This window comes from Aethalodelphis obliquidens, unplaced genomic scaffold (assembly GCF_003676395.1).
Source record: "Aethalodelphis obliquidens isolate GAN/ISIS:26980383/991018 unplaced genomic scaffold, ASM367639v1 scaffold4, whole genome shotgun sequence".
Classification (NCBI taxonomy): domain Eukaryota; kingdom Metazoa; phylum Chordata; class Mammalia; order Artiodactyla; family Delphinidae; genus Aethalodelphis; species Aethalodelphis obliquidens.
Window position 1 is genome coordinate 10,365,188 of NW_020837948.1, and position 18,183 is coordinate 10,383,370.

General features: G+C 35.5%; 1 protein-coding gene across 1 annotated transcript in view; it reads right to left on the minus strand.

Annotated features, from left to right (window-relative positions):
* ADAMTS19 (ADAM metallopeptidase with thrombospondin type 1 motif 19) overlaps positions 1-18,183 on the minus strand; it is a 279,814-nt gene that overhangs the window by 153,840 nt on the left and 107,791 nt on the right. The window contains exon 8 of the mRNA XM_027098568.1: positions 596-701. Within this exon, the coding sequence (XP_026954369.1) occupies positions 596-701 (106 nt within the window). The remainder of the gene's footprint in view (positions 1-595; positions 702-18,183) is intronic.

Sequence of the window (18,183 nt, forward strand, 5' to 3'; positions counted from 1 at the left end):
TTATTGCTATTTTTATTATCTGTAAAATGAAATCCCTGCTTTTTGTGAGTTTTAAGTGAAATCATTTATGTAAAGTGCTTACTTAGAATTATGCCTGAGACGTACTTAATGTTCATTGCACATGAATTGTGAGTCCAGTTTAATTCTCTTCCAGATGCATTGCTCCTAAACCATACAGATTAATTCCTTTGCTCTGTAGTGGATAATAACAAACAGGTACTATTAGAAGCTGGAACTATTTCTACTTGTACATAGTGTTTTGCTTGGATGCTTGAATAATGCACAGTTGTGTAGTGTCATGATTATTGCAAGGTTTATATCATTTGGAAATATGAGTGAAATGAATCATGTGCCATGTAATGATTGTCCTGATGAGGATTTTAATGATGTAATAAGATTTCATTCAGAGTATCAGGAATGGTTACAACATCCAGAAGACACTCTTCAAATTTAAATGATCTTCTCTGCCTCCTCGTTTACCTAATTTAAAAAACTTATGCTCAAAGCAAATAATGAAAAGATATGCATGTAATTCAATAATTCAAATTACAAAGGTACGTGCTAATATATTAGCATAGCCAGGATTTTTACTTACTTGTGGCCCATTTCATGAGCAATTGTAAATGCAAGGTTCAGGCCATTGTCTTCAGCAATAATACATTTTCTCTTTTCACTACACATTCCACTCAAGTAAGCTATACCTAGAAAACACAAACGTTAATTATCAAATGTCAGAATTAAAATGCAAATATTTATGCTTGGTATTAATAGAAGAAAAGAAAAATGATAGTTTTCCCCCTCAAATATGTCAATATTAAACTGTGATATCCAGCCCCTAAAAACAATTTCAGGAGAAAATGCATATGTATATGTCAGTCAATAAACTGTTAATATTCTTTTCAATTTTATATTTTAGATGAAATTATTTTATCAATTATACAGTTCTCAAAAGGCATACCATAAACATACATTTTATAAATACCACTTTTCATTGTCATGTAAGATAAAGTTACAACTTAGAAAATGTAAATGAAAAAGCAATGATTATTTAAATATTTTTCAATTCTTGAAACCTAGTTTCAAAGAAATACCCTAAAATAAACTATATTTATAAGATTCTTGAACTCACATTTATATTTTTAGTAATAAAATTTTGAAATTTTATTTTATGAAATACCATTTTAACTAATGTAACATAAAAACTATCTATGGTACTTGGAAAACTGAAAATATTTCCTTTGAAAATTTCTTAGCTAATAAGATGATCTGACCACGGAGTACATGATACTGAAATATTATTTAAGACAAAAATTTCAGCAACACATTTGATCTTTTGGTTTAAATTATTAGTAAAGATAATATCTGAAATCACTAATACTCTTTAGTCAAAGATTTATGTACTATTTTACTAATTCAGATATACTCCTGAATAAATATCATTTAATACAAGGAACTATAATCTTCCAAGAGTATGTTTTAATGTATCTTCAAGTAACAAAAGTTATGTTATAAAATAAAATTGTTATTTTTTGAATTAGTTGTATGTTCTCTAATTCTCATATCCTTATAAAATACATGTAAGCTCATTTTATGAAAAAATTAAAGTCAGGACAGGTAAAATGATTTGCAAAAGATCACATGACTACCAAAGATAAAGCCATTTACCAGCTAATTTTATTTTGCTTCTGATTACAATTTACAGCAGAGTTGCCCCTAATTAAAGGTGGTTAGCTGAATGCTTGTGACTTTTTTTCTCCAGAAACTTAAAGAATAATGGCAAGGAATAATTAAATTTAAATAAAACAATAAACCACCGTGCCAGGGTTTTGGAAAGAGAAGATTCATGAAGGAACACGGACTGATTTAGTGGAGCCACAGCCCACATGACAGGAGAGAAGGATTTTATGAGCCTGGCAGAAACCCAGAGAGGCTCAAGACTGAGGCACACAAGGTTTGAGGAGAGTCATTGCTGGAGGGTTGAAAATGGAGATTAGTTCAAAGTTTATCCTTAACTACTCTTTCAAACCTTCATGTTGAATGTCAAGGCCTGGTATCCACTGGCCTATCAGACAAATGAAGATATATTTGTTAAGCAAAATGTAGTATAAACAGGTTATTTAAAACATATAACTATAGGAAGAAACAGCCAAGAGATTAAAATACATATGTTACTTTCTCTAAGTAGTTAGAAATTAAAATAGATCTTATAGACATTTCAAATTCACAAATAGATGAATAACTTCTATATTAATGGATGGGTAGATGGATGGATGAATGGATGAATAGAGAGATGATAAGCCCTACTTCATTTGGCTTATTAAGGCGACTGAAATTATTCCAGGGTTAAATCAAGATAAAGTGGGAAGGAAAGATGAAGGTAGTAATAAACAGAAGGGAGAAGAAGAGAAAGAGGAGAAAAACATGTTCTTATCTAGTTTCATTAAATGATAAGTGAAATAAAAACTTTAAAAAATTCTTAAACGTAGTGTGAATTTTAGGAGTGCTAAATCTGGTACTTATTAAAACAACAAAAAATGGAAAACTAAGATTTAGGAGTAACTGAACTTGTGTCATAATTGAACCGAAGAAGGAAGGAAGAAAGAAGGAAGGGAGAGATGGAGGGTGAAAGAAAAGTATCTCCTCTTAAAAGGATATTAAAATTCTCTTGAGCATTTTAAGATTTTTAAAAAATATATAATTTGAGATTAAATGTTCTGCAAAACTTCTAAATCAAGCTCAACTATAATTAGCATGCTGATGACCACTGTTTGGTACAAAATTTCCTTTAGAATGCCCATATATTTCACCACGTTTTTCACCACAACTAAAATAATTCCATTACCATATGCAGATTAAAATTTAGCCAATGTGGGTTGTCATCAAGTCATATATCCCTTTGCTACATGAACCAGTACATATCAAATTTAGTCACTTTAATAAGTGTTACATTTCTTCTCCCATACCCATTCAAATATACTGTTCCCAAATAAAAATAGTATTGTCACTTGTTTTAAATTCTTATATTTTCTATATTATTCTTTTTGTTGTATACTTACATATTTTTTCCATATTTTTCTGTAATGTTACTACATTGGCTAGGATTTTCAACATACTGTTGAAATATGTGGTATTGAGCTCCGTGTTTTCCCTGCTGACTTTAATAGGAATGTTTACAGGTTCACAATGGAGATGACTGCCATAAGGACTTTGAAAGATACAGCTTGTTAAGTTAAGGAACTTAGTTTCTAATATTCTTGTGTGTCTAAGTGAAAAAGGAGGCAATGTTATATGATGCATGGGTCAAAGGTGGATGGCTATTGGAAATAGCAACCGAGAGAAATAGGTAAGAGAGCTGAGCTTTTGTAGATGGGGTATAAAGGAAGAACCCTAGGGTGTAAGAGGTGGCAGTAAAACTGAGAGTGAGAGAAGAGATAGACCTTGTAAAGGCTCTATGCTTGATAAGTAAAGCAAGGTCAGAGCTTGATACTTGGGAGAAATGAATACAGTGGTCAGGAGAATGGAGTCATCAATGAGGTAAAAGAACAGACACTTTCCAAAAAAAGTACTGGAGATAGATTTAGGATTTTTAGATTTCAGAGCTGAAATTCCATGACATGATTAGGTATTGCCATGAGAGTAAAGAAGGGCAGAGGTAGAGGCTGAGGTCAAAGAATAATTAAGTAGTGTTGGGTGGACTGATACCATGAACATGAAATTGCACATGATCACAAAGAACTTAGGTGGAAAAGGTGGCCAACATCCACAGGAAATGTGAGCGAGAATCAAGGAGATGGATCAGTCACAGTGACAGTGAGGGACATGATGGTAAAGCTCAAGCTTCAGCTTCAAATGCTGAGTTTTTATATGAGGGCAAGAGAGATTTTGATTTAGAAGCAACAGTGGGAAGCAAGAGGAATGCAGAAGGTGTACAACTTCAGTATCTTCCCAGCACCAGCCCTGTTGTACAGGGGAAGACAAAGAATGAACAGTGACCTCTCTGGGGGCCCTAAATTCTTCACCAGGTTATGGGAAATCAATGACTCCTGTGTGGTCATATAAAAACATATGGTGGTAAAAATGATAATTTATAATATACAAGACATATTTATACTGTAAAATATAAATTTATATAAAATAAAATTCAAAAATGATGAGTACATATTGACATAGAGGAACGATCACAACTAAGTGTTAAAAAATCCAAATCATGGGCTTCCCTGGTGGTGCAGTGGTTGAGAGTCTGCCTGCCGATGCAGGGGACACGGGTTCGTGTCCCGGTCCAGGAAGATCCCACATGCCGCGGAGTGGCTAGGCGCGTGAGTCATGGCCGCTGAGCCTGCGCATCCGGAGCCTGTGCTCCGCAACGGGAGAGGCCATGGCAGTGAGAGGCCCGCGTACCGCAATAAATAAATAAATAACTCCAAATCACCACATTTTCATAGGAAAATAAAAAGACCACATAAATATGCTAAATTGTTAACAGCAACAGTATTGTGTGAAGAGATTGTGGGTAACTTTTCTTCCTTTTTTCCCATTTTCCAAATTCATGTAAGTGTTTATAATAGTTTTATAGTAAGAAAATTAAAGACATAAATATGATAATCATGTTTATGAAATTTTAATAGTAATTAATAAAATGTATTATAGATCAGGGTGTAATTTAACAACCAAAAACGACCCTCTACTGCTACTCTTCTTTTACCGAAATGTAAAGTCAAAACCTTCAACTAAGTTTCTGATAAGTTTGAATTTCATTGTTCTTACATTTGGCACACCGAGGAGATTTTCTTTGACTTAAAAGTTATGGAGAATAATTGTAGCCATGACTAATTTAAATGACTTGCATTATTCTGTTTAAAAACCCATGCTTTTCAGGTCCTTTCTAGAACCCACATGTTTCCTATTATAACAAGGGGTAGAGGTTAGGAGGGGAAAGGATTTAACACAGCTGTTATTTAAAGATAGCTATAATACAGATGCTTTTTAAAGCCCTCTTTTAATGTAGAAATTCTGAAAACACAAACGAAACCAAAACAACTTCTAATTTGTCATCTAAAAATGAATCAAGTCATGCACCAGGAGTCAAGAGAATCTCTCATCTGAAAACAAAACACACTATCCTGGACCTGATATGATACACCTCATCAAGATGATCAGAAACCTCTAAAACCCTACAGGATACATGTTACAATAACGGCCTAATCAGGACATCAGAAGTTTTTTTTTGTGGTATGCGGGCCTCTCACTGTTGTGGCCTTTCCCATTGCGGAGCACAGGCTCCGGACGCGCAGGCTCAGTGGCCATGGCTCACGGGTCCAGCCAATCCGCTGCATGTGGGATCTTCCCGGACCGGGGCACAAACCCACGTCCCCTGCATTGGCAGGCGGACTCTCAACCACTGCGCCACCAGGGAAGCCCACATCAGAGTTTTTAATGTGATCAAATGGGTGTATCCTACCAAAAGGAAGTCATCCAGCTCCCAAACTGCTGCCTTTAAACACTAGCTAGACCACCTCAGTTCAAAATCCTGGCTTTCCTGGCATAAAATACTGCATAATCCTAGGTAAGTTATTTATCTTATGATTGCACCCTATGAGGTAAGTTTTTACCTATGAGTCCTACTGTTTCTTGAGGCCCAATGTAACGTAGTGTGTGACAGGTCCCCAAGGTACAAAAATGAATACATGCTGAGCACTGCTTTCAGGAGCCTGAGCCACACAAACACGCATTTAAAAAATGTTCTGAGACATAAAGATGTACATAGGATATTATGGGAGAATAACTTACAAAAGACACTGAATAGGGGAAATCAAAGCAGGAAAGGCTTTTAGAGAGGGAAATAGCTTGGCGGTATCACTGAGTGGGCAGAGGTGAGCCAGGGAAAGGAAGTGGAAGTTGGGGGGTAGAATTCCTGAACAAAGGACTGATCAGGGAAAAGCGTAAAAAAAATGCTTATGAGCTGATGTTACTGACAGAGGGATGCTTATGTTCCTTAAATGTGCAGGCCCTGTAGTACATCTCTGCATCAACACTGTATTTGGCACATTCTCAGTAAGGGATACTTTAAAGGAAATGCATAGAAAGACTAATATAAAATGTGATTGAATGCAGGGCCTTAAATAAAAAATATAATTTAGAAGAATCAAATGTATTTCATCCACAAATTTGAAATAACATTTTATAATATTTTAATAATGATGCCCAGATAACGTAAAACCCACTTACACAATTACATTCAAATTGGGCCTTGAACATATTTTAAAACGATAACTTGCCTTACTAGTTTGCTAATTATCTGCCTCTGTTCCATTAAAAGACAAGATGATGATCTAAGACTATAAAAGTACAATTATATAAGTTATACATTTAATATCAGTATAGTTATAACGGTAATTAAAAATAGACTTCCAGATCCTTTTAAATGTTTAAGTAACCTATAACATTCTTAACAGTACAGTTTGTACGAATACTAAGAAAAAAAGTGATTTTTTTTTTTTTTTTTTTGTGGTACGTGGGCCTCTCACTGTTGTGGCCTCTCCCATTGCAGAGCACAGGCTCCAGACGCGCAGGCTCAGCAGCCATAGCTCATGGGCCTAGCCACTCCGCGGCATGTGGGATCTTCCCAGACCGGGGCACGAACCCGTGTCCCCTGCATCGGCAGGCAGACTCTCAACCACTGCACCACCAGGGAAGCCAAAAAAAGTGACTTCTAATGACGACAAAAACGGTATTAGTTTAATGAAAAGTATGGTGAAACTCTGTGGTGAAATAAGGCAGAATATTGTTTAGACATTAAAATATTGTTTTTATGTTCTCATGTCATGTAGAATGAGACTCCTTTTCTGAAAAACACATAGAGATGCCAAATAATATGTAATATACAAATTTTTGAATGTATAGCTAAGTTTGTAGTAAAAACAATTCTCAGGTACAGGAATAAAGCTTAAAAAAATTCAAGTCTGGAGTGATAAGATCATGAGTTAATGCTGTCAGAGCCTGGGTATCATATAAGATACAAGTCTCATTAAATAATGGGCGTGGTTTCAAAATATCTGCAGTGACAGGTATTAGTGAGTAAGGAACTGAGATTCATACACAAATCAGAAAGCCTGGAATAGCTGCTGTTAATGACTTTCAAACATACTTGAAAATAACTTTAAAAATCCATATGCAGGAAAGCAGCAAGGAACTCTGGCTCAAAATAAATTCTGGGTATGCTAGAAAAGACTTGATAAACAAATCAAAACTCCAAGCCACCATCATGCATAGGTGTGAAGCCACAAGAATACTAAACCATGAATGTAATGTACCAATTGATCCTACAATTTGGGGATCATACAAGGATTAGGGATTTCCTTGTCAGTTAAGTAAAAATAAATGAAATATCACTATGATATCATCTCAGAAAACATAAAATTCCCACAGGAAAGCTGACTTAAGATGAGCTCACAAATAAAAATTACAAACCAAGTAAAGAAAGTACTGAGAATACAAGTACTTGTTCACTCCCAGTGTGTAGACCATGTTTTGCATAGTACAGTGATAATAAATTTTGAGGTGTACCCAACATGCCTTTCTCCTTTGTATTTCCATGGCTCACAGGCCCAGCTGCTCCATGGCATGTGGGATCTTCCCGGACTGGGGCACGAACCCGTGTCCCCTGCATCGGCAGGCGGACTCTCAACCACTGCACCACCAGGGAAACTCTAACATGTCTCTTAATCGCTGATAGAACAACCATAAAAAAAATTCACTAAGCAGATAACAGATCAGAACAATAAATTAGCAAGTCTGTCTTAACTGACCTAATAGAACATTGCACCTGACAACAAAATTCACATTCTTTTTAAGTGTATATGGTACTTTTATAAAAATTGACCATTTACTGAGTATTGGAGAAAAAAAACTCAATGAATTTCAAAAGTGGAAATATTCCAAAGTATGTTCACTGGCTACAATGTAAATAATAAAGGACTAAAAAGATAACCAGAAAAGCCCAAACTGTCTAGACATGAAACGATACACTTCTAAGTAGTCCACAAGAGAAAGAAATTATAATGGAAATTAGAAAATACAATTTCCATTATAATGGAAATTAGAAAATACTTTAAACTGAGTTTAAAATACTTTAAACTCAAAAATGTGTGAGCTGAAATGACAGTGCTTAGGAAAATTCATAGTGTATATCAGAAAAAAGAGACTGAAAATCAATGGTTAAAATTCTTCCCAGAAGATGGGAAAAGAAGAGGGCATTAAAGCTTAAAAAAAATAGAAGGAAATAATAAAGAGGAAAATCAACGAACAATAAAACAAATGTAAGAGAAAATTGGCAAAAATTGATACATACCTAATAAACTGATTAAGAATAAAAGAGAGACAAGTACAAACCACCAGCACCAAAAGTGAATAAGGAAATGTCTCTACAATTCCTAAAGACATCAAGGTAATATATAAAATGGTATGCTAATAAATTTTACAATTTATCAAAGTTGTCACAAGAAGAAACACAAAATCTAAAATTTCCTATAATAATCTCCTTTATTGACTGCACTCCAGCTACACTGGCTTTTTTTGCAGTGGAGGGAGGTCATCAAATGAGTCAAGCATGTTTCCACCTCAAGACCTCTTCACTGGCTTTTCACTTGTCTGGAACATTCTCTAGCTAGATCTCTCTTCAGAACTTCCTCAAATTTTTTAAAATATTGTAACCAAGGAGGACCCTATGGAGCCTTTCTGGGAGAGACCCCTACCCCCATGTCCTTTGCCTGCCTCTTGTCTGTAGAAAACCCATAGTCTCCCAGACCTCCCCTGAGTTACAAAAGCCTGGTTTAAGAATTAATAATGGATAAATTAGGAGTTTGGGATTAACTTATACCAAAGAAAAAAAAATTAATGATTGGAAGGATGTGAACATGTAGTAAGCAAAGTAGCAGTTGGATCAGGAGAGCTGTAACAACTTAAACAGTAAGTCAGCCATACAGCAGTCACAGAATTTTTAGTTCCTCCCTGAAGTATACAGATGACAGTATCTGATACACATTCCTGAGTTGTTTTACATATACTAAAGCCCCCACCAAATGGAAGAAGTTAACTACATGATAACCATGAGCACGTAGCCCCCAGTCCAGCTGGAGCCTGAGGATTCATAATGTTAACCCCTGTGACACCACTCTATTACCTCACCATCAACCAATCAGAGAACTGTACACAAGTTGATCACATCCCCCGCAACTCTTCTCCCTCACCTTGCCTTTAAAAATGCTTCCCTGCAACCCATCAGAGAGTTTGAGTTTTTTGAGCCTTCGCTGCTCTGAACATCTTGTCTGGCAGCTAAATACAATTAACGCTGCACTTTCTTCACCACAACCTGGCGTCAGTATATTGGCTTTACTGCACACAGGCGAATGGACCCAAGCTTGGTTCCATAACAATATCACTTTTTTCAGTAAGGCATTTCTTGATCACCAAATTATAATTATAAAGATCCTTATCCCCACCCTGGCATTCCCAGATTCTCTCTTACTTAGATGTACTATTTTTTTCTGTTTCATTTTCATTTCACTTTTTTATGCCTCATTTCATTTTTATTTTTTTCATATATCAATTAATCTAATTATTTACTATGGCTATTGACCATCTCTCCTTTAGAATGTAAGCACCACAAGGGCAGGAAAGTACTGAGAAATCAAGTACTTGTTCACTCCCAATGTGTAGACCATGTTTTGTATAGTACAGTGATAATAAATTTTGAGGTGTACCAACATGCATTTCTCTTTTGTATTTCCACATAGGTGATGTCTTCCTAGTCATCTAAAGGCTTTGCTTTGATGGCAGGTGGGAGGGGATAAGGATTAGTGGTATTCTTTTGGAACTCTGGCAGATGCGGATTGGGAAACAACAGGCCAATACAGGGTGGCTCAAATAGAGAATAAAGGAAAATACTGTGTGACTAGGTGGAGATAAGGACTGAGCTATCCTTCCTGAGCCTACTTTGACTCTCGCTGACAAGGAGGCCAGAGGGGTGGATGGTTTAACATAGGGGACCTATAGATGACATAGCGGAAGTTCAGCAATATCTTCAGCAGCAGTACGAGATGGAAGGGTAGGGCTGGGGTGGGTGGGAAGATAAAGAGTGGGTGAAGAGAGCTGGAAAGAAAGGCTACAGAGCCCTGAGATGAATATTCTTTTGTTGAACGCACCAGCTACATTCCTGGGAGCAAAGTCCAGCAGTGTGCTCTGCTGCCATGTAGGCTAAGGAATTCACTGCAAAGACGCAGAGACCTAAGGTCTCAGAGGGCAGAGAAAGAATGGTGGTTTCTGATCTACAGCCCAACACCCAGGCTACTTGGAGAGAATCAAATGAGAGGTTGGGGGATTATGTGAAAACAACAAAAACAAAAATAAGGTAGATGAATAAAGTAATTTAAATAGAAAAAAATATTGACAAGTTTACATTTTCACTGTCTTGGAATCAAATGAAGTAGGAACTTCACGTGAAAGATTTAATACATTGCAAGAAGCTAGATGCAACATTTTCTTTGCTTAATTTAGTATAACTTTTGACCTTGTTATGTGTATTGAGACCAAATTAACTACAGATGGGAATACACATGTTAAAAAAATTTGTATTATATTTTTAATGGGTTTCTGAAGGAAAATAAAACAGTAAATAATCACTCATTTTATTACCCAAAGGTGCAAAGGAGGTATCTAAGAAAAGTGCACTTAGTGCACCAGATAGTGTATATACACCACTTGAAATCTTTGGCAAGCTTTTATATGAAAAATTAATACGGCGCAGGAAGAAGATGAAAGATGATTCAGGTAAATGTTTAGGAAAAGTAGTGAAAGAAAGGGAGTCCAGAGGGAGAGTGGCATGTAGGGTGAGCAGCAGTGGTCAATTCCTAACTTCTGCCCTTTTGAGAGATAAAGAGGACTTCATGGTTAAGGACACATCCAAAAGAGATTTTGTTGGTGCTTTTGTTGTTTTTACCCTTCCTTAAGGTTTATAATAAACCACACCACTAAGCTAACCCACCTTATCCCCACATTAGGGTAATGAGAAGGACTACTTTTGTATGCAAGGCAGAACAACTGAGAAAATTTATGCCTGCAGGCTAGTTTTGTGCTCCTGTTATTGTATTCTAGATTTATTCTACTTCACATCCACTTTTCATCTCTCTTCAGAAAATTTAAGGGCGGGTTATTGGATGGCTTTAGAAGTTAAACTCTTAAACCCTCAGAGAGTTTAAATGAAGCCAGACTCCAATGTACATTATTGTGGTTTTGATATATCATTAATATATCATTAATAATATATACCATCCGAAATTCTTAATTTAGATTTCAGTGAAACTCTGAAAATGTAAATCTAGTGGTGCATTCAAAAAGCCATATGTGGTAGATTACACATCTAACCCTTGTAAATCAGTAATGAGAACTTTACTGTGCAGTCGACCACAAACAAGGCTGGAAACTGGTCTTCTCATTGCTATGTTAATTTTAAAAACGATAAATCAGAGTTCTTAGGCTTTATATATAACTTTGCTCATGAGCAAAAAAAACTAGGTTTAATGATTTCATCTGCCTTGGAGATTAAAAAACTGTCATGACTTTAAAAAATAGGTAAGATGAAACACAGTTAAAGATTTTTGTGAAGTAAGTTTACGGATACAGCTGGAAAAATTTAAAGTGTTCTGATTGCATATAAATCATGAATTTTGGCTAACGCATTTTTATAATGTTATAACGTAATCATATCCTGAAGGCATTAATCAAGGACAATTAAAACTAAAAATATCATGCTACTAAAAAGCTGTATAAATTGCTTTTTTAGTATACTAGTAAAATCATTGACAGCATGCCTTTATGTATGACTACAAACCAACTCAAACTTCGAAACAGTTTGACACATTTTTTCCACCTTGCCAAATTTTAATCATTTTGTTACTGTTCATAACCTCCTTTCTACTCAGTATAATCAGTGTTTTTCATTCAAGTGAAGGAAATAAATAATTCTATAAACTGGAGAAATCTAAAGAATATAATTATAATTACAACACAATTACAAATACCTGATATTCTTAAATCTCAACTACCAATATTTAAAATATTAAGCTTAATATAGTGCTTTGACATAATCCTTCAAATAAAACATATGTGTACTTAGGGACAAGTGGTTCCAACTCTAGATGCCATTTTTAAGATCACTTTTTTTTAGGTCTATACACTGAGGCAGTTGACAGTAAATAAGATGGTGAAAATTTTTCTCAAAAACGATTTTGTGTTTTCTAAAATCTTGATTGAAATTCAATAATAAATTTTTCATGACCTGTTTTCTGTATTGAGTATACATAAAAAAGGCAAAATGCAAAGGATAAAATCTTAAAAATTGAGGCTCTATGTCAAATACTCTAGGGTTTGAGTCCAAGTCTCGAATTTTAGCTTTGTGATCATGGGAAAGTTAGTTCTGTTTTCTAAGCCTCAGTTTTCCCAACAGTAAAGTTGAGAAACCAGTCATTTTTCTTAGGAATGCTTATTAATTTAGATAACATATTTTAAGCATATGATGGCCTATCTGAAACATGTTAACCATTAAACTTAGCTTTCTTATTTGTAAAATGAGGTAACAATCCCTTATGATAGAGAACTCTTGAAAGGTTAAAGGAGGTGACATAATAAAAAAATCTACGGCACAGAATAGATGCTTAACAAGTATTAAGGGTTCACTGACAATACTGTATAAGTGTATAGTGAGCACAAGCTGTATTTCCAGATGCTTATAGTGAGAACAACTCTTAAAAACTACAAGGAGGACCTCAGGGAGTTTTCTAAATTAAGATGGTTTTTGTTTCCCAAAGTTACACTCAGCATATTTTAACATTCATACAGTGTTTAATAGCACCATTAAAATATTTTCTAATATAAACAATATTCTAATTAAATTGAAGCTTTAACAGTAAAGGATCTTAAGAAAAATATCTTAAGAATAACCACTTTTCATAATAATTCCTTAAGAATTATGTATCCCAGTCTTATCCCTACAACATGTCTTGCCAAAACAGAAATATTAAGTGTCTGATTTATGTTCTGGCCAGTGTCTAATAAGATATACACTAGTAGCCAAGAGCCAAAACAAGATAAGTTCAGCCTTGCTTTTATTATAAACCAAGGAAAGGTATGATTTTCCTATCAAGAATTCATTTCTATTCAGAAGTACATAGACTGAGCACCTGGGATGCTCAGTCACTATACTAGATGCTGAGGACACAGACAAGTATTGAGGAAGATCTTTGACCACAAAGAGATTAGAAGGGGAGGGAGTGAATGGAATGCAAGTTATAAGAAAAGTATACTGAAGTCCGCCAGGTTCATGCATGGTAAAGTGAGAGATGATCCGGGAAGTCAAAAGTGTAAATTAATCAGGGTTCTGATGAATGGGTAGAGTCTGAACAGCGATAAAGGGAGGAAGAACAACAAAGAAATAGCCTTCTATTTAAATCCTAAAACAATACATTTGAACACATTAAGATCTGCAAAAATTACCAGCCTTTAAAGAAGCTCTTTTGGTTATAAATTAGTTTTTCCTCATCTGAGAATGCCCTTATTTCACCTCCAACTTCACTGACAATCCTTTCTTTCAGTATTTCAAAAAGGTGTGCTATCCTTCTGGCTTTTATGGTTTGCCATGAGAAATCTGCTGTTGTTAGAATCACTGTTCCCCTAAAAATAACAGGTTGTTTTTCCATGTCATTTTTTTCTTTGTCTTTAGCTCTCGGTTTTGATTATGATATCTCTGGCTTCAAGTATTTCTTGTTTGGAGTTTACTTGCCTTCTTGAATCTGCAGATTTAAATCTTTTGCCAAATTTGAGAAGTCTTCAGTCATATTTCTTCTCTCCTTTTGTTGACTTCTGGAACCCATGACAACTGCTTTGATTTTTCCCACAGATCCCTGAGACTCTGTTCATATTTTTCCCAATCTTCTTTTCTCTGTGGTGTTCCTATTACATACTTTCTTCTGATCTATCGTTAAGTTCACTGACTTTTTCCTCTGTCATCTCTATTCTATTCAGTATATCCAGAGAAATTTTTATTTTGGTTATTCTTTCCTTAATTCTAATATTTACATTTGGGTTTTCTCTATATATTCTATTTGTTTGCTGAAACTTTCTATCCTTCCATTCATTTCAGGAATGCCTGCACTTACTAGTTGGAATATCTTTATAATTGATATTTTGGTCTTTGTCAGATAATTCCAAAATCTTTGCCATTTCAGAGTGGGAATCTGTTGAGTGTATTTTCCCATGCAAATTGAGATGTTCTTATGTCTTTACAGAGGGTGTAATTTTGGATTGTATCCTAGACATTTTGAAGAATATATTAGAACACTATCAGTCTTACTTAAATCCTACAAAGAATGCTGATTCTTTTTTTCTTTTTCTTTTAGCATAAAATCAACCTAGTTGGGTTCAGGATGTACGTTCCAAACTTTCAAAGCTTCTATGAGCTTTCAGTTTCATTGTCAAATTTTCACTGTCAATTTTCAAATTGATATTCAAATCGATCCTATGTGTTTGTCACCAAGGGACCAGTCTGGGACCGAGGTAGCTCAATGGCTTAGTAGCTCATTTCTCAAAGAAATTTTAGGGTCATATTCAAACATACACAACTTGGAGTTGAGCAAAGGAGTTGATAAACAATTTTATGGGGTTACTTTCCCTAGCTCTTCCCTCTCCATTATCTCTCTGGTACCTTCCATGTCTCTGTGGTTCTCATCTCAGTCCTGCTTCCAGGAAGTTTGGGCTCTAGTTATCTCACTAAGCCGTGTACTTTTTATGACTGTATCTGCTTCTAGGTCTGAGTAATAGGAGGACAGAGACAAAAAGCAATGGGGTTTACCTTGCCCTTTTGGAATAAAAGCTCTGCAGATCAGAGAGGAAGGTTCACCTCATATTTTTATGACTCCTACTGCTGCTACTGTTGTCCCCACTGCCACTATCACAGGATTGCTTGGCAGACAGGCCAGGAGAGAATGTAGAAACTTTTCTTAAAGGGGAGATTTCCCCTGCTTTCTCTAAGCATTAAGGGACCTTTCTCTTCCTTGATTTAAACTAGAGGTATTCCCTAGAGCTTCTCTAGACATGCCCTAATAAGCACTTTCAAGTTTGGGCTATGCTGAGTCCAGAAAAGAGAGAGAAAAATAATAAACTCACTGATGGTTTGGTGGTACTTCAAATTCTTGTCTTCTTCCCAATCTGCATGCTACTATTTACTTTTTAAAATCCTCAAATAGCTGTTGCATTCTCCCATGTTTAATAGCTGCATTAAATGAAAGAGAAGGGTGGAGTGTGTTTACTCCAGTATACCTTAAACTAGATAGTACCTTAAAGTACTAGATAGTACCTTAAACAGAGAGTTTCTTCTCTGCAAAAAACAAACAAAAAAACCCCCAGTAAAAACCAGCATTGTATAATTTAAAGATAATTACCAATGGAATTTTTACAATGCAAATGAAGCATCTCAATAATCACAATATTTTCTAGGGTCATTACCATTCCAACCACTTAAACACCAGAACTGGGGAGACCATGGCAAATGCAAAGTGACAACTTTGCTGCATCACTAGATTATTTATGTATTAAAGACGTAAAGCTTTGTAATATCTGGAAAAGCACTTTCTTCTGTATGAGTTTATACAGTTTCTGCATTTTTGCCATGTAATAATTGATAATACTTTATATACCGTAACAGAAGTGACCTACTAACCATTTGCATTAAAATAACACAGGTTACCTTAATATTACTACATACTAATAACTAAACAAAAAGAAAAAAATGATGTATAAGGTATCAATTTTCTTCAATACTCTTATGCCTGGGGCATCCATTTTATGCTTTTGTCCAAGCATAATTACTAATGATGCCCCCTTTAACTTTTCAAAGTGTCTTAGTGTGAATTATTACCAATAGATGAAATTACACATTACCAATAGATGAAATTACAGGCCTTTATATTGCAAAGCTAGAGTCATGCCCCAGCCCAGTCTGACTGCCTTGGGTTTTCTTATTTTCTTTGCTGGAGGCCCGAAGATTGGTGCATTTTCTTATATTCCAAGCTGGTACCACCCAATTTACCTCCTTTGATGCCAGTTTTCCCCACCCCTTTTTTCCTGCTCCACAGGGCAAGTGTTCAGATCCATATCATATTAGTGTGCTTTTGTTCATCACTAATGAGACAAGGGAAAAGAAATATTACATGTGGAGAACTTGCAAAGATTATAGGAATGTAGTAAATCCTTACAAAATCCTCTTGAAATCCTATCACTTTTCTACTATCCCATGGGGTATGATAAGTGAAAATCTCTTTGAATCTCTCCCTTAACTTCTACCCTTTAACAAACATTTTCTTTTTTCTTATTCTGATTTCCCAGAGGGCCATAAACTGTACTTTCATCTAAGATGGCCTCATTTTCTTTCAGTTTATAAATCCCCAACTGATGTATAATAATATGCATCCTTTAGTCTGAATGTAGTAGTTTCCTATTGCTGCATAACAAATTACTTAAGTAATGCAGTGACTGAAAGTAACCCCCATTTATTACTGCAGTTCTACAGGTCAGAAGTCTGGGACGGCTTAACTCTGCTGAGGGTCTCACAAGGCCAAAATCAAGATGTCATCCAGGCTGGACTCTTACCTAAAGGCTCTGGGGAAGTACTGGCTTCCAAATGCATTGAGGTTGCTGGCACAATTCAGTTCCTTGCCTCTGTTTTTTGAAGGGAGACTGTTAAGGTTAGATCTCCATATCTCAAGTTTAACTGAGGGACTGTAATTACATCTGCAAAATCCCTTCCAGCAGAGCAGTACCTAGATTAGTGATTAGGGTACAGGAATCTTAGGAGTGTCATCTTTAGTATTGTCTACCACACTGAATATATTCCATTCGCATTTCTGAGAACATCTACATTAAAAACTGAGCAGCACTTCATGAAAACCTATCTCACACAAATATGATGACTTGTGGGTACCCAAACCTGGCACTCGTTTATATAAAATTATTTACATTTAATGCTGATGCATTCTTTAAGATATTTGATAATCTCTAAATTATATGTCCCACTAGACTGAATGGGCAAGAACCCCCAATATCATCCCTAATAAATGTATCTGAACTCCCCTTGAAGACTTAATTACAGTACCAATTCATTTAGAAAGATATTTATAATAAAGGTTAACTTCATTGTTTGCTTAGCCCAAAGAATTACAAGTTTCAAAACATTGAACATTAAACTAATTCGATTTTTTTGGTAGAAAAAATATAGTTCTAACTAAAAGGGTATTAAAGTAGAGAGATGATCTCAGTAATTTCTTTAAGTATATTCAGTCTCTGAAATTCTCTGTTCTTTAGGTACCACAATGCAAGAGAAAATGCCACGACTGCTGTTTAATGAAAATTAAGCTACTTGACAGAAATTGGCTTGACCTCTTCTCCCTATCCAATAAAAACGGTTACTTCTGCTAAAATGTGGTTTGGAGAACATACTGGTGTTTGGAAAGGGAAGTGTCTGGAGATTCTCACATGTACAGTGTTAACATAAAAGGGTTATTTAAGTATGTTTTAGTCTCTGAACATATTTCTTATTTGGCAGTTGCTTCATAGGTGGCCTGTATGCCTGTTTGACAACTTGCATGTACAGAAAATCAGAATTATTCAGAAGTGCACAGAAGAATAAACCATCATCCCAACCTGATGAAAGACAGAAGGCTTGTTAATAATAATGAAGCAATAGAACGTAGGGAGAGTTAAAGCATCCCTGAATTGGAAATCTGGTGGTAAAGAATGCACAGCTTCTCCTATCAACATGTATTAAAAAATATTCATAGCTGGAAACTCATACTGATCCAACACGTACCTTTGCCAGCTCTAAGTATCTACCAATTTTCTATACTATAAAGTCCTTAAAAGGTTTCATGAAACACACACACACGTGAACGACTATCACCACTGATTATCAATCACTGCCAGGTTACAGCAGAATTTCACAGAGTGTTCTGCAGAATCCTGGGCTTCCATAACACCTCTTCAGTGCGTCTCCTAAGATCTTTTCAAGAGACCCACAGAGTCAAAACTGTCAACATTCACACTGATGGTGCAAAAGCAATGGGAGGTAAAACTGCCTTCACT